Raw genomic sequence first — 22,335 nt, 5'->3', positions numbered from 1 at the left:
TAATGAACTTTTTTGATAGGGTACAAAATGATTAACTAGTGCCCAGGAATGTGTTTATACTTTGAATTCAAACCCTGTCCTTTTTTTCTCTCCAGGCCTGCCTCCCACCCCCAGCCCAAAACACACACAAAAACCCCTTCTTTGCTTCTAACCTGCTTTGTTTTCACAGATAAATAGGTTACAGCCACAACCAAATGATCAGACAGTTTTACTTCCCTTAAATCGGATTCTATTTACTCCACTTTCTTTTCTCTCTCAGACAGGAAAATGTCACAACTTGTGACCCAATTTACATCACCACTTAACTTGAAATGTATTACAGGTCATTGCTGTTTCTTGGCAACTCATTTATCCTTTTTGGGGAAACAATGAACTGTGAATAACTATCACAGAATGCATCCTGTTAATACACTAAAAATTTGGAAAGGCTCCTTACATGTTTGAATATGCTATAATTCTTTATACTGCAAATCACTAGTTCAGCTGGTGAATTACAAATGTGTTCTGTAATAGCGTACAGGCTTTTTTTTAAAAAAAAAAATCACATTTTGTTTAAATTAGACATAACTGATGGCAATTCAAGTCCCACAGCTACTTCTAGTTCCCTCAGATAGGGAAACTAAAGATACTGCATATACCTTCTGGCTGAGTGAAGCAGGATGTTTGACTATTTCTACACTACGCCACTTTTAGCTACAGGGCTGTTGCTACAGCCATGTTGCCTAAAGGCCCGCAGTGTAGCCGCTGTTTGTCGGCTCCCCTGCCACCAAAGCACTGTTCACACCAGCATTTGTCATCAACAAAACTTTTGTCTTTGGGGCGGGGGAGGGGGGAGAGGGGTTTAATACCTCTGAAAGACACAAGTTTTGTCATTCAGTTGCCAGTGAAGACATAGCCCTATGCTCAACTTGATGGCATTTCTCTGCTTGTCTGGCTGGCTATAATGCTGTATGCAGGAGTGTTGTAGCTGTGTTGGTCCCAGGATGTTAGAGAGACAAGGTGGGTGACATAATATCTTTTATTTACACGACAGCTAACGGCATGATTTATGGCACTCGAGGGGGTGAATAAATCACCCCCCTGAGCAACGTAAGTTACACTGACATAAGCGCTGGTGTGGATAATGCTATGTCAATGGAAGAGCTTCTCCTGCTGACATAACTACCATCGCTTGGCTGGAGTAGTAAAGCTGACAGGAGACCTATTGCCTGTCAGCTTAAGAATGGCTACACTAGTAGAGAGTACAAACTGTCTAGTGCAGCGGTTCTCAAACTATAGGTCAGGACCCCATTTTAATAGGGTCACCAGGGCTGGCATTAGACTTGCTCAGACCCCGGCTGAAGCCAAAGCCCCAGCCCAAGCTCCACTGCCCGGGACTGAAGCTGAAGCCTGAAGGCTTCAGCCCTGGGCAGTGTGGATCAGGCTTCAGCTTCAGCCCTGTGTGGCAGGGCTCAGGTTACAGCTCCCACCATCCAGGGCTGAAAGCCCTCTGGCTTTGGCTTCAACCCCCTTAGGCTTCAGTCCCCCTTCTTGGGATCGTGTAATTTTTGTTGTCAGAAGGCAGTTACAGTGCAATGAAATTTGAGAACCTCTGTTCTAGTGTAGCTGTACGCTGGGACATAAAGAAGGGGGAGGGCCAACCCTCAAATAAGCAACTGAATCAACTAGAAAAAAACAAAAAACCTCCTGCCATTTGGGAGTTCTAAAAGTGAGGCTTAATTTTACTTAGAAATCCTGTCAGCCACGGCCAGGGCAGTTGCTCCCCTACCAGGGGAGAAGGGATCCCACTGCAGCCTCCCAGGCCTGGAGAGGGTGAAGAACCCTGAAGAGCAGAGGTGAGGAGGGTGGGGACACTGTATTGATGGTGGATTCTGAGCAGATGGGGTGAGTGCTGGGAGGGTGAACTGAGGGTGGTGGGGTTCGCTGGGGTACAGGTGCTGAACTGACAGAGGTGGTGTTGATGGGGACTGGAGGACTGAATTGGAGGGGTTGGGAGGGGAGAGAACTGATTGGGGACTGGAGGACAGGATTAACTGCTGAGCAGGAGACAGGCAGATGTGGTGGTGAGAGCTCCTGCAGCAGGGCCAAAATCACCTTATCCCGTACAGGTGGGAGAGTGGACAACACTAATTGTCACATGCACACACCCTGGGGATCAAGAAACTGACCTAAAATATGCAATATAAATTTTTTTTAAAAATAAAGTCATGATTTTTGAAGGTCTGACTCAATGTTTCATCTCTGGAAGTTGGCAATACTACATAGTTGCTATTGAGGAATTTAGTGCTCCTGATGAGGTACACATGAATATAATGCTGTAATTGTTTGACTGCTGCATCCGATCAATTCCAAACACCCAGGGAATGTTCTAGGCAGCAATGGGCCTATTGAGCATGGTGAAAATTGGGAAGGAAAAATGGGTGACACTCAGAGGCCCTTGCATATGGTTATTAGACCCAGCAACTTCAACCACTTCTGTAATTCTCTAGAGATCAAACTGGCTGACTGCAGCCACTGTTCAGCATAACATCAATCGCACCCCTCATCTCTGCCCATCCTCCCAAGAGAGTTTAACATGTTGACATTGTGAATGATCTATTATCTCCTAAGATGGGTACAACACTACAAACTATTAACTCCCAGACAGAAAAAAAAAACAAAATAAAATAAGGGTGAGTGGGAAGAAGGTGCAGAGTCTTTGAAAGGGGGACCAGATGTGGTAGCTAAAGAGTACACAGAAACGCTAGCATATGGTATTGGGGTGGGAGGAGCATGCAGAGGCCACATAATGAGGGAGAGGATTACAGGGAGTCCCTGAAAGAAAGAGATGGAACACAGCGAGCTCCTGGGATGGAATGGAGAGATGCAAGGAGCCCTGGGCATGTGCAATGAATTCAGACCACAGAAACTACGAAGTGTGAGACAAGACCTGGCATGCTCTGTGGAGTGGAGCTTTTCTTTCTAGCTAGCCTTGATCTCTGAGTGCTGCTTGACTGATTCTGCTGAACACATCTTCAAATGCTATTCTCACAGAAACCTGCAGCTGCTAATACTACATGACACTGAACCTGCTCCCACTGAAGTCATGCAGGATCAAGGCCATGATCAGGATATGTCCAGTAGCAGCAGGTTGCAGCGTGTCTAAAATTGAAATGTTTGTGTTACAAGTTTCCACCACACAAAAGATTTACATAAATACAGCAAATATTAAAACTAAATATCAAAAGCAGCATGAAAATAAATTGGAGCCTAGGTAGAATTCTATGGTGAAGGGTGTTTTTATAAAGGCAACAACAAATGTATTCCAGCATGTTTGATGATAAAAATGGTGGCATTCTTTGAGATTTGTGCTCTTATTACTACCACTTCACAACAAACATTCTATGGTAAGCAGCATTCTTTAATTCAGTTTTGCAATAATACTTGTAGACTAAGCACAAGATTTAATCTCACATCCTGGGCCCTACCAAATTCAGGGTCCATTTTGGTCAATTTCGCAGACAAAGGATTTAAAAAATCGTAAATTTCATGATTTCAGCTATTTAAAACTGAAATTTCACCCTGTTGTAATTGTAGGGGTCCTGACCCAAAAAGGGGGGGGGGTCGCAGTACTGCTGCCCTTACCTCTGCACTGCTGCTGATGGTGGTACTGCCTTCAGAGCTGGGCATCTGGAGACCGGCGGCTGCTGGCCGGGAGCCCAGCTCTGAAGGTAGTACCACCATCAGCAGCAGCGCAGAAGTAAGGAGGGCCTGGTATGGTATTGCCACCCTTACTTCTGCGCTGCTTCTGGCGAGGCGCTGCCTTCGGAGCTTGGTGTCTGTCCAACAGCTGCCTTTCTCTGGCCGCCGAGCTCTAAAGGCAGTGCAGAAGTAAAGGCAGCAATACTGCAACCCCCCTAAAATAATCTTGTGACCCGCCCCCCCACAACTCCCTTTTGGGTCAGGACCTCAATTTGAGAAACACTGATTTTCCCCATGAAATCTGTATAGTATAGGGTAAAAGCTCACAAAAGGCCAGATTTCACGGTCTGTTTTTCATGGCTGTGAATTTGTTAGTGCCCGACTCATATCATATTCTACTGCCCTGGCATTTCTATTCTTTTTTACAGAGGAGTTTGGATTCTGCAAACTGTGATTTTTACATAATTTTTTCAACTGTAGAATTAAACAATCAGAGCTGGAATTTTTCTGGGTTCTTCCACCCCTAGTTAAAAGTTCCAACAGTAGCAGGTTTAAGGAGCAATGAAAAATTAATTCTTTCTAAACAATCAACTTGTTAGAAGAAAAGGAGTACTTGTGGCACCTTAGAGACTAACCAATTTATTTGAGCATGAGCTTTCGTGAGCTACAGCTCACTTCATCGGATGCATACCGTGGAAACTGCAGCAGACTTTATATATACACAGAGAATATGAAACAATACCTCCTCTCACCCCACTGTCCTGCTGGTAATGGCCCACCTGATGATCACTTTAGATAAGCTATTACCAGCAGGACAGTGGGGTGGGAGGAGGTATTGTTTCATATTCTCTGTGTATATATAAAGTCTGCTGCAGTTTCCACGGTATGCATCCGATGAAGTGAGCTGTAGCTCACGAAAGCTCATGCTCAAATAAATTGGTTAGTCTCTAAGGTGCCACAAGTACTCCTTTTCTTTTTGCGAATACAGACTAACACGGCTGTTACTCTGCAACTTGTTAGAGTGACTCTTGTGATTACTGAAAAAAAGAGCTCTAGCAATAATTACAGAACACTTCGTTCCACGTTACAATCTATACATACACATACAAGTAAACTATATAGTTTACAATACATATCATACAATTTGCAAAGGTTGGAACGGCACAGAACAATACAGTGACTTTTAAAGAGAAAAACTGAATAAAGAGAAAGACTGCCTCAGGGTGGGCTTCCATTTTTGTTTATTATTAGAGATTAGGTTAGGAGTCACATGCCTAGGAAAAGAAGATGTAGAGAGGCAGAGAACGAACTGGTCAAGGAATGGTGTGGAAGAAGAATCTAAATGTCCTCGCTAAAGAAGGCAGACAGGGAAGGAGAAGTAAAAGTAAAATGAGGTTATCAGCAGAAAACTGGTAAAGAAGGTTTATGAAAGAGAAGGTGTTTTACACAGGGTAGATTTAGAAGTGTACAAGATACAGCAGCATATCAATGTCTTGAGCCAGTATAAGAGGTGTCACCTCACTCCTGTGGCTTGGGCCCTGCCCTAAACAGAGGGATTCTGTGACTTGTAGTCCTGTCAGGAACCACAGAACCATAGGAACTGTAGGCTTCTAACAGCATGCTGGGTATAAAAAGGCCTGCTTTATTCTGGAGAGAGAGAGAGAGAGAGAGTGGGAAGATGGCAGGACCTGCTGACAGTCTTCTACCAAAAAGGAAACAAGGGAAGCGCAGTACTGATCTTTTCATGGAGAAAGGGCTGAAGCCTGGAAATGAATGGGGCAAAGGCCCATTTAGGATCCCTGTGTGTAAAGGTGAGAGCCCCTCTGTGAAAAGTGCAGAGGGTCCCCCCCATACTCTGATTACAGCACAATAACCCAAGCAATCTGTTTTTATTTTGGACAAGTTTTGTTTATGCAGGAAAGGGGAGTCTCTGGTTCAGCCAGAGCAAAACCTTCCAACCAATAGGGAGACAGGCACTGGCAAACTCTGATGGCAGGAAGGAAAGCTGCATCCTCACAAATAGGAAAGTGACTCTTGATTCAAACTTAATGCCCCGGTTCCTGGAATTATAGGCTAAAGTGGTGTTTATAAGAGGGAGATGAAGCGGCAGCAATTCTATCTGAGAAGGCTCTAATTACCAATAAGACTAGTAGTTTTGAATGTTACATTAAAAGGAGTTATGTACGGCCCAGGAACTGATGAAGTTTAAGGTATAAAGAGAGTTAGGAAAGAGCAGAAGAGGATGTCAATTTGGACACGTTCTACTCAGAAGTGGTATCAAGAAAGGAGACAGCCAATGGAGCATTAGCCATCATGGTTTAATTAGAAAACTGAAATTTGTCCAGAAAAGAAGTCAGTGATATATAACATATCAGATCTTTTAAAAGCACTAACAAAAAAATTCCTTACCTAAAGAGATCATCAGCAAGTGATTCCTCTCTTGCATGCCGATTCTGTTCCTGACAAAATAAAGTAAATCTCTTCAATATTGTTCATACTAACACAATAGTCCTGTACTGAGACATCTTTCTGTGAATACCTCACATACAATGCGTTTTACAGGAATGTCAGATTATGGTTTTCAATTCTTAAAGTAGGCCACAGTTACAGAAACCAATCTGAAAAATGATCGGACACCTGTGGGTATGTCTTCACTGTAGTTTTAGCCCTTGCTGTTACATGTTTTTGCCCAAACCACTCATCCACATACAAAACCCTCAAGCAAGTGTTTATTTGGACTTTGAATTTATGCTTGCGTGCATGGGTAGAGGTATGGATTAAAGTCAGATCGGTTGTTTAGCTCAAGCTAGAACTTGCCTACTTTGCCCTGAAGGTGCAGGCAAGATCAGTTGAGGGCTGAAAGTCCTACAAAACCCTTTCCCACAATTTCCTCCGAAGGACCGAGACGTTCTCCCACAATTTACTGGGAAAGAATATTAGAGAGTTTCTGCATCAAAAGACCATTGGCTATGCCCCCAGACATGTATGGATGAGAGCAGAAATAATGAGGACACAGTAACAGACGAACAGCTTTGTTGTGGGAATGCTCATACTCAGGCTAGGCTAACTCAAATGCTCAGACCCAGGTGGCAATTACCCCAGCTAACTGCACAGTGTAGCTGTCCTGTGTGTCAGACAAAAATGAAAGGGAGGGGAAAATATCCAGGCCTTTACATTACTTGTCATAACGGAACTTTCAAAAACAGGAATGTCTAACTAAAACTGCAACAAGCAGAAACCTATTAGTTGGTCAAAATTTTGAGTTTTGTCACAATTAGTTTTAAACTCTGGAACTAGTTCAGCGGTGGTGTGAAGGCAGACTCCTTTACACACTGTCAAGTAGCTGTGAGTTAACATCACTTATGCCAAGGAGATGCAAGTTAAAGTAATGGATGACCTACTTCAGTTTACAACTACCTATACCTTCCTACTACGGAGCTTTTTCATGCAGTGCTATCATCCTTCAGCAACTGAGTTTGTACTGCACCAACTTTGAATTTGAGTAATTAAGTCTAGTCTAATACAGGTGATGACTTATAGGGGTGTGTAAGTGGTATGTTGTGAGTCTACGTTAAAATCTATACTGTGTAAGTGTAACATGTACGCTTTGGTGGCGAAAAAGGAAGGGGCAAAAGAAGCTGCAAATTTCACCATTTTAAACTGTCCTCTGAGTTTGATCCCTTGTGTTGCTATAAAATTTTAAGAGTTGAGCCAGAGAAGTGCTGAACATCCACAACTAAAGACAATACAAGCTGCAGATCTTTAGCATCTCTCAGGATTAGGCCAACATCATGCACGGTACCTTTTTACGCAAACGATATTCTAAACTACTTTGAAAAATTTGCATAACAGCACACTCTCAAACTGTGGTTTGCTGACCTCTTCTAACCGGAGTTGCTTCTGTCATGGGAGTAAAGCATCTATGTCTGTTTTCAAGCGGCGATACTTTGTTAATTGGAATCTGGGTTATGATTAATTTTAGGTCTTCCAAAGGCTAAAATTAATCATGAGCTAGAGGGTGAGAGGGGAAAAAAGAGTCAGAACCTCCCTGCTCTGTGGCTCATGTCCTTCTCATAGAAATTCAACAATGAGTAAATTTGTGGTGGATGCCAAATTAGGATAACAAGCACACAAGATGGCAAATTGCAAAGTGGCCAGGAGAGATTATGCAGTGCTATACTGCAAGATAAGATCTAGTGCTGAAATCAACTGGTAAAATCAAATCAGGCAGAGGAAATAAACAGCAAATACAAAAGTAGGAATGGAGTAAAAAAATCAAGAAGTCCCACCTATCACGTTCTCTCCTTAGTACTGTCTTATTACCTTTCCAATTAACCAAGTAATACTGATACCACAGCAAAGATATGGAACCTGGAGTGGGAGATTGGGATAGGATGTGGCCCATGAGAGGAGCTTTTTTTAAGAAGCAGCACACAAAATCAAAAAGTTGAGAACTGCTACAGCAACATATAAATTACATACAAATGGCAGGATGTTCTATAGTGAAAAACACAACCTTCAGTCTCCTGATTACAACATTCACATCTCATACATATTTTGCATCTGAATATCAACTGCATTCTAGTCTGTGAGCAGACCATCAGCAGTGCTGCACTGAGCGCCTTGAAAGCTGAGGTCGCTGAGCTTGTTAATGTAAACATTTTCACTGCCATACTCAGAATTCATGCAGGGCTGAGCTTCAATAAAATGTTTATTTCACTCAGTCATGAAAATCACTTTCTCCTAGGTCAGTGCCTTTTACTTTACAGCAGTCTCCTCTGTACTAACAGTCTAATAACATTTTAAAATCTGTTCAAACATTTTATTAATATTACATATCAAATTTATCCAAAAGAATCAGTAGAGTGTCAGCCTTGTCAATGAACCCCTTTCGTTTATTTGGGTCACATCCCTAACGTCTTTTTGGATGTGTTAAGTGGCAGATTCATTCCGCACATAGGCTCAACTTTTAGTACAGAGTTGCCCTATTCTTGGGAAGGACCACAGTTGTTTTGTTGCCTGGAAAGAATTCCTTACCTCCATTTCCTGCCTTAACCATTCTTCCAACTGTGAATTCTTTTTGGCATGGTGACCTATTAGATCTGATCCTCCAATAATGTGTGGAAGTTGTCCTGCTCCAGGATAAGGTACCTGTTGGACAAGAAACTTTTGCTGTTATAGTGCAGGCTGACAACCTTGTAAGACCAGAGTAGCCACCTCTAGTAAATTCACAGTGGCAGAACACCTTTCATCCAATCTGTCTAACAGTATCTATGCAATGAACAGTTCTACTTAAATAGCACACCACCTGCAAACTGCCAACTCTCCCCCAAAAGAAAGACTAGTTATATTTTCATTTGTTAAATTAATAAGCTAATACATTTAAAATGCATTTTGAAAACAAGAGAAACTGATACTTTAAGTTTCTAATCCAGTCTGATGTAGAGAAGAATTTGTAATGCAGAATCCAGCAAAACAGAAAGGATGATACTTTCAAAGATACTGCATGTCCTATTAAACAATTTTAAAATGCCACTTGGAACTATGGTAGGTACAATATTTTCATACAAATGTGATTTTCAAGATGACCATGTCCATTTAAAGGCATTTAAATTTTTTACTTAAGTGTAATGTATTGCATATCTTAGATTACACTCCACTTTCTCTTTAAATTCTGGGCTGAAGCTATATTCCTACAATGAACACAAAGTTTTGTAAAAGTCACTTTCAGAACCCAATTGATTTTAGTTTTATAAGACATGCATTTTAGTAGTATGTTTTAGAAATCCAAATTTTCAAAATGTAAAACTTCAAGCCAATATATGTTCTCAATATGTTATTTGAAAGTGACACAGTAAGCCTAAGAAGAGATACAACCTGACGTTATGATACTGTTCAAGATCACAGTATCATTTAATGAATCAGCCTGAGTAAGAACTGCACAAGCCTCCAGAAAGAACACAGGTCTCTAGGTAATCATGTGGTGGGAGCAGAGATGGCCTGTGCCTGCTGATGGAGGGACAGGGACGCAAGTGAGGGCAGCCAGCTTCAGTACTGCTACTGAGCATGCTCAGTCCATGTGAAGGTGCTCAGTACAAGCCAAGGAGCGAATATGGGGAGCACGTGACTCCACATGCCCCCCCATGGGTTGCCTCTGGTTGGAAGGTAACCTTCTCTGGTATCTGTCTGATAAATTAATACAAAAATAGCCACAGTATTTTGCTCTTCACCACAATGGTGACAGCAAGTTAATAAAATATAAGTGGAAGTAGAATCTCTAAGAATGCCTTTCATCTAATAACATTTCTTTTGTATTATGGCAGCACTTACATAGCTATTTCAAACAGTGCCATCTTGTGGCAGTTTAAAATATGCACTCACCTTTTTGAATTTCTTAAAGTTGTTCAGTTGCTCGTAATCAATTTGTGCAGCAACAAGACTATTTGGCCTTGGATGGCTAACAACCAGTGATCTAAATTCAGTCAACAAGAGTCTGCTGGGCAGATTGCTGGAGACATCTTGAAGTCTGTCAGTGTTCTTGTGAGAGGAAAAAGGGGAAAGGAGAACTTCAAGTTGTTCAGTAAACTAAGAGCCTATTTTAAGAGATCAGAGAATGTACACTTGACGGGTTAGAAATGGAAGGCAGATATTAGCTCAGAACAGTCTAGATAAAGCTTAAAATTTAAAACTAGATTTCTAGTAAAGTAAGGCCTGGTCTAAACTTAAGTGTTATCCCCACTCTGGGGAAACTCAGACCCAGGTGGTTCCTCTCCTTGCCGTGTGGTTTTGGGGGGGAAACTGCAGGAAGGAACCAGGTTTGGGTTTGGGTCTACACTGCAGCTGGAGATGTAGTTCCCAGCTCAGGTAGATGTACAAGCACTAGCTTTGATCAAGCTAGCATGCTAAAAATAACAGCGTAACCACTGCAGTGTGGACAACATCATGGGCTAGGCAAACTGTGGGGCACACCCAGAGGAACATTCGGGGGGCAAGTGGCAATGCCAGGCAGCTTGTGACAGCTCCATGCAGTGGGGCCTGGGCCAGCCCCCATGGAGGGAGGTGGGGAGAGAGAGCCACCTCCACCCAGACTCACCTCAGCGGGCCACTCACCTTGTGAGGAGACGGGGACAAACAGATTCCTCTAATGGTAAGGGGGTGGGCGACTGGAAAAGTTTTCACACCACTGGACTAGTCAACTGAATACGTACTTAGGGTCTCAGATGGGACTGTATTCTGGCACGTAGTTTGTGATGCTGGCTGCACTGCTATTTTTAGCAAACTAGCTTGATCACAGCTATCGTGTGTACATCTACCCGAGTTTGAAATTAATCTCCAGCTGCTGTGTAGATGTACCCAGAGACTCCAGCCCATAGGAACAGCTGCAGAAGCAGCCAAATCAGGGACCTTTGGACATTCAGAGAACCTTCTATGGTTTGGACTGGACTTTCTCTGCCCTGTGCTGATTGGCTGTTTGCTTCAATCCTCTCAATCTCTTCATGTCATCTTCACTCCATACCTGCTCTCTTAACTTCTTCTCCCCTGCCCTGTCCCCCTTACCCCCTCTTTCTTTCAGTGCCCTTTCTTCCTTCATTCCCCCCGACCCCCATTTAGCTGATCTTCCAACCCCTCAAAATTATGGAACCAATATGACATTTGCTGCCATCATATTTTTACTTTGCTTGTGTGTTATACCCCTTCCCCCACCCTGTGTCTGTCTGGTCTATTCAGATTACAAACTCTTTGGGACAGGAACTCCACTACTATTTGTACAGTGCCTAGCACAAGGAGGGCTTATTCTTGGCATATGATTACCATAATAAACACATTAATAATAATATTTTAGTTAAGGGTGTGATTTATTCTACTGTAATAATTTTATGCCAGTGAAAGCCCTATTATGGACACAGTTATAATATATATCCAATATAAAGATGACTTCTACTGGTGTATTTATCTCCCTTCCCCTATGGTAATAATCTATATGGGATAAGCACTTTTATACCAATGTAACTGAATCCACACAAGAGAAGTTGGTGGTGTACCTGTACATCTTTGACTATATACTGATATAGTTAAAGTGGTACAATTTTTATGTTTAAATAAGCCCTCATTCATCAAACCCTCCTATGTCTACTGCACACATATGAACTTAGTTTTAAAAGCAAAAAACTGGTACATTTCCTTCACATTTCTCAGTATTAACTAATGCTAGGTATTCCTTACATTGACTAGTTTCTTACCAAAACTGATGATTCCTGCTTAATCTCAATTTTCTTCTTTGAAGTTGGAACAGTGCCAAGTTCGTTTTCTTGCTGTTTGACCAAACAATTTTAAAGAGCAGTCATTGTAAATGTAAATTATGATCACATGTTTTAAAAAAAAATACCCTGGACATATACTTTAACAATGCGTTGTTCTCATAAAACCACTGTCCCTGGTTTGTTCAGATTACTTTTTTTAGTATAAGAAAACAAAGTGTTTTTCCTTAAAAATTCATAATTCCTAAAATCCTACCAGTAAGGATTATGAAAATCACTGTAAGTTTTCAGGTATGAATGAAACTATTAGTTTTCTATTTTAAATTATATCCCAGAGCTCATGGTCAGGAAATAACTAGATGTAAGTGTCAATTTGGGAGCAATCTTGATTAGGATCAAGGCTAGTCTCCTCAAAGCCTGTAGTTAAAGAAGGGAGAGCAGACTACTACACATCACAATTTTGCTCAATAACTAATAACTTCCTCTAAGGCTTTTCGTTTTCTACTATAAAGGTGTGTTGACGTCACAAGTGGTGTTTGTTATGAAAAAATCCAGTGGGGAAGGTGCTAGTATCAACTCAGTGTTTTCTAAATTGTTTACTTGCAGTGGCCCAAGTGGTCAGATTAGATTAAAATTTTGTCTTTTATCAGAAGTCCCCTGACGTTTTTGGCTCAATACCAAATATGTTCTTTCACACCAGAAAACTAAAGTCTTGTCTACACTTTTACCTCAGCCACATGACCAGAATCTCAGTACAAATCAGACCTCAGAGTCCAGATTTGCAACCTCAGATTCCAGAATGTGTGCAAAAACATTTATCTGACCTCTGAAAAGGGACACAAACAAAGAAGGATTCCAGGCCACAGTTATCAGGCAAGAACTTGTCTACCACATGAAGAATTAAGCTTATAATAAATTCTTTAGTTACTATAAGTGCGTTATGTCTAAAGAGTCTTGAGAAGTGCTCTCTTTCAGGTGAATGTCATCAGCTTCCTTTATTTCAACAAACAAGTAATTTTCGGTTCCACAATATAGGTGAAGTGAGGGGATTCTTTACTGTATAATGTGGAAAGTTATCTGATGCAAAGAAAAAATCCCATTATTATTTTTACTGCACTTAGGCCAGGTCTACACTAGGTAATTTTCCCACCAGTGTAGATTAAGCTTCAGCAATTTGTGGTGTTTTTACCACCATGTCAATTAAACCTAATCCTTGCTCCCTTAACACCTCCAAATACACACACTTGTCCCCTATGCTTGTAATAATATCCTTCTCCCAAGCATCTTCTCCTGTCCTCCTCCAAGTAACTTATTTTTAATTAGACCAAACAGCCAGTGCCTTCTAGTCTTCCTCTACGACTTTACTTCATTCTCAAATTTTAAAGAGTCAGTAATCACAAGCTCATAACCACACAATCAATCATGTCAGCCCTTATTTGTTATAACCCTTATTCCTCCGTTTGCCTGCTGTCATCACTCACATTGTCTAACTTTGATTATACACTCTTTGGGGTAAAAACTAGGGCAACCAGTTTTCCAATATTAGGGGCTGTCTTATATATGCAACTATATTTCCTTCTCCTTCCCCCTGGAGAAAAAAAAAATGTCACGATTTTTCACACTTGCTATCTGGTCACCTAAGTAAGAACAGTTTTACATTTCTACAAGTTTTGTGTAAATTTATGGTGCTGTATAAATGTGAAATAAGAACATTTTAAACTTTGGTTTCTTTCTGCAATCTGAAGATAAAAAAAGTTGTATAACCTGTGTGTCCAATATCTGTTGTTTAGCTAACGGTCACAGCATGCTAATCTGGGTGCTAACCAGTTGACACATTCTTGGCTTTTCCAAGTGGCATGCTTTCAAAACTTCAGAATGTACCTCTAGAAAAGGAGTTTTCATTGGCGAGCAACATTAGTTAATTTACTATTGTGAATAAAAGTGTGGCTGATTTACTGTGGCAGCCCAACAAAGACTGATATATGGAGTCAGCATACAGAAGAGCATGTTTGGAAAAAAAATGGGACAGTGCTTTATTTTAGGAAAGAATCTCTGTGGCAAACAGAGGAATATTTCCAAAGGGGGAAAAAGAGAGAAGTCACAATAGCCGTTTACATTCAACCAAAATGTTTCATCACTTACAGTTCATAAACCTTTCTAAACCCATAAGGTTGGCTAAAATATTTAAGCTGCAATATACTTATAGTTTAAGAAAAATATTTAAGAAATTAACCCCATATCAGACCAGACTTCTGTCTATGCAGCCTAGTGTCTCAGTTTCACATATGAGGCTTAGCTATTTGAGAGATATTAGGCGAGAACGCTAAGAACACATAATGATCTGACAATATATCATCTTACTGATGCCCAACACACAGGTACAGAAATTCTGCAGCTGGAAAGGAGCTTGACACAGTTTCTCCTGGGAATTCAGGAGCATAACAGTTAACAACAATAACTGCACACTGTAGTAAAAAACCTTCTCTTCAGGACAGGAAAAGATTTGGCTGTTCTGCTTATAAAGGCTATATTTCTTTAACAAGAGCAAATTGACAGCTTCAGAAAGCAAGCATGAAGCGTAAATAACTGATGCCAGTTTAAAGTTATAAAGTGCCTTCATCTGGGGAAATAAACTCTAAAAACACTACAGGATAGTGAAAAGAAAAGGAGTACTTGTGGCACCTTAGAGACTAACCAATTTATTTGAGCATAAGCTTTCGTGAGCTACAGCTCACTTCATCGGAAGCTCACGAAAGCTTACGCTCAAATAAATTGGTTAGTCTCTAAGGTGCCACAAGTACTCCTTTTCTTTTTGCGAATACAGACTAACATGGTTGTTACTCTGATACAGGATAGTGACTTCTGGAGAGCCAGGAAGTCTATATTTTAACTCATCCATCACAACATTTACATAAAATCCCCAGTCTACACCTACTGCTCATTTATAATGGCATAAGAGCTAATACAATGCATTAAAATTGCTCAAAGCTGGTATCTGTTCTTAAGCTGTATTTGTCTCTGTGCTAACAGTCTAATCTTGCAAGATGCTGCTGCACAGGCTCCTCCAATGACACTGCAACTTGCAGAATCAGGTCCATAACAAATGATTAATAAAGAACGTTACTTACCAATATCCTATTGGCTTCTTCTTGAATTACATTTTCTTCTTCAATCCTTTTCCCCTTGGTTTCCAAACGTCTTTTTTTCTGCATATTGGCTCCATGCTCCTCATCATGATCCCCCACTTCAGCTTCCCAATCCAGCTCTTTGCTCCCAAACACAAGCTCTAGTGTAGCTGCATCCTCAGCTAAACCACCTAATTCTTTTCTTTTCTTTGATGCAGGCTTTTCACTGGAAACATTTTTAGTAACAGTTTTATCTTTCTCTGATTTGCTACTTTCTATTGCAAGCTTTAGGCTTGTGTCTACATGTGAAAGGTTTGTTTTCAGGTCCAAGGTATATTGTTCCTTTTGAGTGTGTTCCACTTTACTTTTCCACATCAAGGAAGTTGTGGGTTGGGTTTGACTGGAAAGATGAGATGACTTTTCCTCCATCTTTGCCAGTTTAGGTACAGATGTTTCTCCCTCTTCAATCCTTTCCCTTAGCCAGAAAGAAACAAAGAATTTTTCAACATGATAAACTCAGTAAGTGAACAATGCACAATGACTGAATATGAATCCAAAAATCCACAAGTGATGATTTTCTTCATTTTGATTTTGTAATGTTGCTTAAATGATTAGAGTACTTGGTTGTGTGCACTGTGGTTGGCTATATGTTGGGTGTCCGTGGGAGTTTGTTACAGAGATGAACCAGCTGTATGAGCGTTGCATAATATAAGTGGGAGTTAAGGCAATCTTTATTTATATGCCTCAACTTATGATTTTCTGCATTTTTCATTATTGTGTTGGGATTTGAATCTGAGCAACCTTAGCATACACTTTTCTGTTTGGAGAAACAGATACCTAGAAATGGCCAGTTTAAAATAAAAAAAATGAACAGAGGAATTCAATTTCTTAGGGAGGTAGTAAAATCTACATTGGGAATAAAATGTATGCCCCTTGAACTAAAACAAATTACTTTCTAAAACAAAAATAGCACCATCTGACAATATGAAAGATACCCAGAAAAAAAGAATTTCCGTGAACATACCTTTTCTTTGGAGCTGCCTGGAAATATTTTTTAATGGAGTTAGACTCTTGCTGTGAAGCTCTCTCTCTATTTCTATTAACTCCTAAAATTTTAGAGGGTGAGAGGGGTTGACTTTTTTGGTCAACCCCAGGTGTTTTATGCATCTTGGGTAATACTGTCCCTGTATTTACATTGCCACTAGTGCTGGGAGTCTCCTTCACAGTGGTTATATTCTGTGAATACATTTTGTCTCTGCGATCCATTTTGGGAGTTTTCTCTCTCTTCTCTCCGCTTATCTCCATACTACACAAAAGGGAGAAAAAATACTCAGTAAACATACAGGCAGTCATTGCAGAAACAGCATACACATTACAGAGCACCACAGTAATACAGCTGTACCTGTGGTATACAATGAACACTTATGGAAGCTATATAAATTAATATTAATACCTGCTATTAATATGACTAAAATATCTAGATAATTATGAAATTGCTTTATAATTCTGAACATGGTTAAAAGAGCCAATCAGATCTGCTGCATCACCAATTGCATCTTCTACTGTCAGACCTGATGCCCCAGCTGGCTTTCTTGCTATACCCTATCACTTCAAGGCAGAAGATGGACCACCGGGATAGTGATCACAGTTTACTATTGCAAGTTAGGGAGTGCCACATCAAATGTTGAGCCCCACTGACTATGGCAAGTCTATAACTGGCTCAAATTTCCTCTGACATGCTAATAGCCTTATTTATAGACATCAACTTAGGAAACTATTTCAATGTGTACTTTACCATGTGTCCATCAGTTCTTCTGGTTCTGTGTCAGCTACATATGCTGTGTTATCACTTGTAGTAACAGGCATTATGGTCTCATCTACAGTCGAACTCTGAGAAAGGGTTGGATGCGGAATAGCTGATCCTGGACTAACCAGCTGTTTAGCTGCAAGTTGAACATACGGAACAATTAAAAAGTTAGCAGTCTTCCTGTGGCTCTGTGTATGTATAAGCCATTATTACAGTACTATTACTGTTAACTGATTTTAATTATAAATTCACAGAGATTCAATAGTTAACATACAACTCCAGGCAGCGTGCTGCTTGCCTGGAGCTAGAATTCAGGATGTGACCGAGCGTCTGAGGAGACTGATCAAGCCTCGCACCATTACCCCTTCCTACTTCTCCACGTGGGCACCAATGATACTACCAAGGATGACCTTCAGTGGTTCAGACTACGTGGCTCTGGGAAGAAGAATAAATGAATTTCAAGCACAAGTCATGTTCTCATCCATCCTCCCTATTGAAGGAAAAGGCACAGGTAGGGACCATCGAATTGTGGAAGTAAATGCATGGTTACGCAGGTGGTGTTGGAAAGAGGGCTCTGGATTCTCCAACCCATGGAATGTTGTTCCAGAAAGAAGGATTGCTAGGAAGAGATGGGATCCACCTAACGAAGAGAGGGAAGAGCATCTTCGCAGGCAGACTTGCTAACCTAGTGAGGAGGGCTTTAAACTAGGCTCACCAGGGGATGGTGACCTAAGCCCAGAGGTAAGTGGGGAAGTGGGATACTGGGAGGAAACACAAGGAGGAGGGTGCAACAGGGGAGGCCTCCTGATTCACATTGAGAAAATAGAACAATCGGCTAGCTATCTTAGGTGCCTCTACATGAATGCAAGAAGCCTGGGAAACAAGCAGGAAGAACGGACGTCCTGGCACAGTCAAGAAACTATGATGTGGTTGAATAACAGAGACTTGGTGGGGTAACTCGCATTACTGGAGCACTGTCATGGATGGGTATAAACTGTTCAGGAAGGACAGGCAGGGGAGAAAAGGTGGAGGAGTTGTACTGTATGTAAGAGAGCAGTACGATTGCTCAGAGCTCCAGTATGAAACTGCAGAAAAGCCTGTTGAGAGTCTTTGGATTAAGTTTAGAGGAGAGAGCAACAAGGGTGATGTCATGGTGGGCATCTGCAATAGACCATCAGACCAGGAGGATGAGGCAGACGAGGCTTTCTTCGGACAACTAACAGAAGTTTCCAGATCACAGGTCCTAGTTCTCATGGGGGACTTCAATCACCCTGACATCTGCTGGGAGAGCAATACAGCAGTGCACAGACAATCCAGGAAGTTTTGGGAGACTGTTGGGGACAACTTCCTGGTGCAAGTGCTGGAGGAACCAATTAGGGGCTGTGCTCCTCTTGACCTGCTGCTCACAAACAGGGAAGAGTTGGTAGGGGAAGTAGAATTGGGTGGCAACCTGGGCAACAGTGACCATGAGATGGTCGAGTTCAGGATCCTGACAAAAGGAAGAAAGGAGAGCAGCAGAATACAGACCCTGGACTTCAAAAAAGCAGACTTTGACTCCCGCAGGTAACTGATGGGCAGGATGTCCCAGGAGGCTAATATGAGGGGGAAAAGGAGTCCAGGAGAGCTGGCTGTATTTTACAGAAGCCTTATTGAGGGTGCAGGAACAAACCATCCTGAATTGCGGAAAGAATAGCAAATATGGCAGGCAACCAGCTTGGCTTAACAGAGAAATCTTCAGTGAGCTTAAACATAAAAAGGAAGCTTACAAGAAGTGGAAACTTGGACAGATGACTAGGGAGGAGTATAAAAATACTGCTCGAGCATGCAGGGTGTAATCAGGAAGGCCAAAGCACAATTGGAGTTGCAGCTAGCCAGGGATGTGAAGGGTAACAAGAAGGGTTTCTACAGATATGTTAGCAACAAGAAGGTGGTCAGGGAAAGTGTGGGACCCTTACTGAATGGGGGAGGCAACCTAGTGACAGATGATGTGGAAAAAGCTCAAGTACTCAATGCTTTTTTTGCCTCAGTCTTCACAGACAAGGTCAGCTCCCAGACTGCTGCACTGGGCAGCACAGTATGGGGAGGAGGTGAGCAGCCCTCAGTGGTGAAAGAACAGGTTAAGAACTATTTAGAAAAGCTGGACATGCACAAGTCCATGGGTCTAGATCTAATGTATCTGAGGGTGCTGAGGGAGTCGACTGATGGGATTGCAAAGGCATTGGCCATTATCTTTGAAAACTCATGGCAATCGGGGCAGGTCCTGGACGACTGGAAAAAGGTGAATATATGGCCCATCTTTTAAAAAAGGAAGATGGAGAATCCGGGGAACTACAGATTGGTCAGCCTCACCTCACCTCAGGCCCTGGAAAAATCATGGAGGAATCCTCAAGGAATCAATTTTGAAGCACTTAGAGGAGATGAAGATGATCAGGAACAGTCAACATGGATTCACCAACAGCAAGTCATACCTGATATGACGAGATAACGGACTCTGTGGATATGGGGAAAGCGGTGGATGTGATAGATCTTGACTTTAGCAAAGCTTTTGATGCAATCTCCAACAGTTTTCTTGCCAGCAAGTTAAAAAACGTATGGATTGGATGAATGGACTATAAGGTAGATGGAAAGCTGGCTAGATCATCGGGCTCAACGGGTAGTGATCAACGGCTCAATGTCTACTTGGCAGCCAGTATCAAGCGGAGTTTCCCAGGGGTCAGTCCTGGGGCCGGTTTTGTTTAACCTCTTCATTAATGATCTGGATGATGGGATGAATTGCACCCTCAGCAAGATCGTGGATTACACTAAACTGGTGGGGAGAAGTAGATACACTGGAGGGTAGGGATAGGGTCCAGAGTGACCTAGACTGATTGGGCCAAAAGAAATCTGATGAAGTTCAACAAGGACAAGTGCAGAGTCTGCACTCAGGAGGGAAGAATCCCAAGCACTACAGGCTGAGGACCGACTGGCTAAGCAGCAGTTCTGCAGAAAAGGACCTGGGGATTACAGTGAACGAGAAGCTGGATATGAGTCAACAGTGTGCCTTAGTTGCCAAGAAGGTTAATGGCATATTGGGCTGCATTAGTAGGAGCATTGCCAGCAGATGGAGGGAAGTGATTATTCCCCTCTATTCAGCACTGGTGAGGCCACATCTGGAGTATTGCATCCAGTTTTGGGCACCCCAATACAGAAAGGATGTGGAAAAATTAGAGAGAGTCCAGCGGAGGGAAATGAAAATGATTAGGGGGTTGGGGCACATGACTTACGAGGAGACGCTGAAGGAACTGGGATTATTTAGTCTGCAGAAGAGAAGAATGAGGGGGGATTTGATAGCAGCCTTCAACTACCTGAAAACGGGTTCCAAAGAGGATGGAGTTAGGTTGTTCTCAGTGGTGGCAGATGACAAAACAAGAAGCAATGGTCTCAAGTTGCAATGCAGGAGGTCTAGGTTGGATATTAGGAAAAACTAGTTCACTAGGAGGGTGGTGAAGCCCTGGAATGGATTACCTAGAGAGGTGGTGGAATCTCATCCTTAGAGGTTTTTAAGGCCTGGCTGACAAAGCCGTGGCTGGAATGATTTAGTTGGGGTTGGTCCTGCTTTGAGCAGGGAGTTGGACTAGGTGACATTCTGAGGTCTCTTCCAACCCTAATCTTCTATGATTCAATGAACTTCAAGAACAAAATCCTAGGACTCTTTCTTGGTCAAAAATCCCACTGAAATTAAAGTCAATGAAAGTTTTGTTTGAGTAATGATGGACTGTAGGATTCTGGTCCACAGTATTCTCATCAATATAATAAATACTTTAATATTAAACTGTCATTGGTGCAGCACAAGACCCAGCAGTGCATATCATAAAACACAACATTCAAAAAACAAGAAATCTAAACTGATTATATGGTAGTTATTTTTTCAGGGTATTTATGGAACTCAGGATTACTACTATTTAACTTGCATCTAAAGTGCAAGAAGGGATCCTATGACAGAATACACCGGCTAAAGGAGAAATTTATTCCTAACCCCCGTCAATCATTGATTGACTTACACCTTGAAGCAGGATGGTTTATAACCCTTAAACATTTTTATGCAAACATAAATGTGGATGTTTACCTTATCCATATAAATATTAAATCCTTTTTTGAATCCTACTAATTGTTTGCCTTTATTTAGTTTTAAATTTTTTGCTTCTCGTTTTGATCAGATGTCCCTTTATTGTTTCACATGAGACAGTAATAAGGAGCACGCAGTTTACATAGTGAATCTCATTTGTTACTTCACTCTATCGTGTCCTCACTTAATCACCTCTTCAGTGAATGAATCAGTACTAATCTTTATAATCTTTTCACATATGCAGTCTTCCAAGTCTCTAAATCATTTTTGTTGCCCACATTTCTGCTGTACCTTTTTTCTGATGAGATAACCAGAATTAAACACAGTACTCAAGGTGGGAGTATATCTTCAATTTTATATAATGGTATTATATTTTCAGTATTTTTTCTTCTATATCCTCCTCTTTTTGTGTGTGTGTGTGGGGTGGGGTGAGGTAGGGAGGTGGAAGAGAGAGTGGTGATTTGCTGCCATTGCACACTGAGCACAGGTCTCTTTAGTGAGTGGCTACACTTTGTTTTGCTTTGCACTGCTGTGAAAAACAAGTTGACTCATGCTTACTTACAGTGCATGGTACTGAATGTTTGGGTAAGATAGCTTTTAGTGACATTTGAATTCTGGAATTGCTTCCTCCATTAGATTGTGAGTGTGATGACCTTCATGGCCTGGAACAAAGTCCATTTATTCAAGCATTTGCCTGATGGGATGAAGACTGTCTCTCTCTACTTACATAACTGACTATGGGACAAGTCTCATTAGGTTTTCTTAATACTAGTCAACTTATTTTGTATGGTTTGTAATATAATTTATGCACATATGTCCAGAGACAGGTGGTTGTTGTTTTTAAAGAAACATTACAATCAACCAACAAATCCTATTGGGCTGTGCCAGTTCTGTGTACCCCGCTTTCCCTCATGAACTTCCTGTTTCATCGTCAAGGAATATTGGTTTGTTTGTTTTTTCCAAAACTAGCTTATTTCTTTAAACTGACTTTTGTGCATTTTTCAACACATGTAAGAATCAACAAGCCTCATCAGCAGGGGTTACTGATGCACTATCTGGTGCAAGGCACATGGGATGAAATCCTTGGCCCCACTGAAGCAAATGACAAAAATCACACTGATTTCAGTGGGGACAGGATTTCACCCTCACCCTTCAGTCTCGTTGCCTGAATGCACTCAAAATATACACCAATGAACCAGAAATACTCATCATTTTAGGACTTATTGCTTAATTTAAAAATTACATAGAAAAGCATGTAATTTAAACCTGTAAATACAGCTTAGGTTATTAACATGATACAAAGCACATACTATTTTAATCCCTTAAACCATGTCCCAGACTTGATGCCCTGCCCCCCAC

General features: G+C 41.4%; 1 protein-coding gene across 3 annotated transcripts in view; it reads right to left on the bottom strand.

Annotated features, from left to right (window-relative positions):
* NBN (nibrin) overlaps positions 1-22,335 on the bottom strand; it is a 64,130-nt gene that overhangs the window by 2,560 nt on the left and 39,235 nt on the right. For 2 of the 3 annotated variants that reach the window (XM_073330621.2, XM_073330622.2), the window contains 7 exons: positions 16,860-17,007; positions 16,089-16,370; positions 15,068-15,539; positions 11,922-11,993; positions 10,063-10,218; positions 8,719-8,832; positions 6,091-6,140 (listed from right to left, as the gene is read on the bottom strand). In XM_073330621.2, the coding sequence (XP_073186722.2) occupies positions 6,091-6,140; positions 8,719-8,832; positions 10,063-10,218; positions 11,922-11,993; positions 15,068-15,539; positions 16,089-16,370; positions 16,860-17,007 (1,294 nt within the window). Of the gene's footprint in view, positions 1-6,090; positions 6,141-7,560; positions 7,693-8,718; positions 8,833-10,062; positions 10,219-11,921; positions 11,994-15,067; positions 15,540-16,088; positions 16,371-16,859; positions 17,008-22,335 lie in introns of those variants that run through there. The other variant, XR_012157145.2, reaches the window with a different exon arrangement.

This window comes from Lepidochelys kempii, chromosome 2, assembly GCF_965140285.1.
Source record: "Lepidochelys kempii isolate rLepKem1 chromosome 2, rLepKem1.hap1, whole genome shotgun sequence".
NCBI lineage: Eukaryota > Metazoa > Chordata > Testudines > Cheloniidae > Lepidochelys > Lepidochelys kempii.
This window is presented reverse-complemented; position numbering and strand designations above follow the sequence as displayed.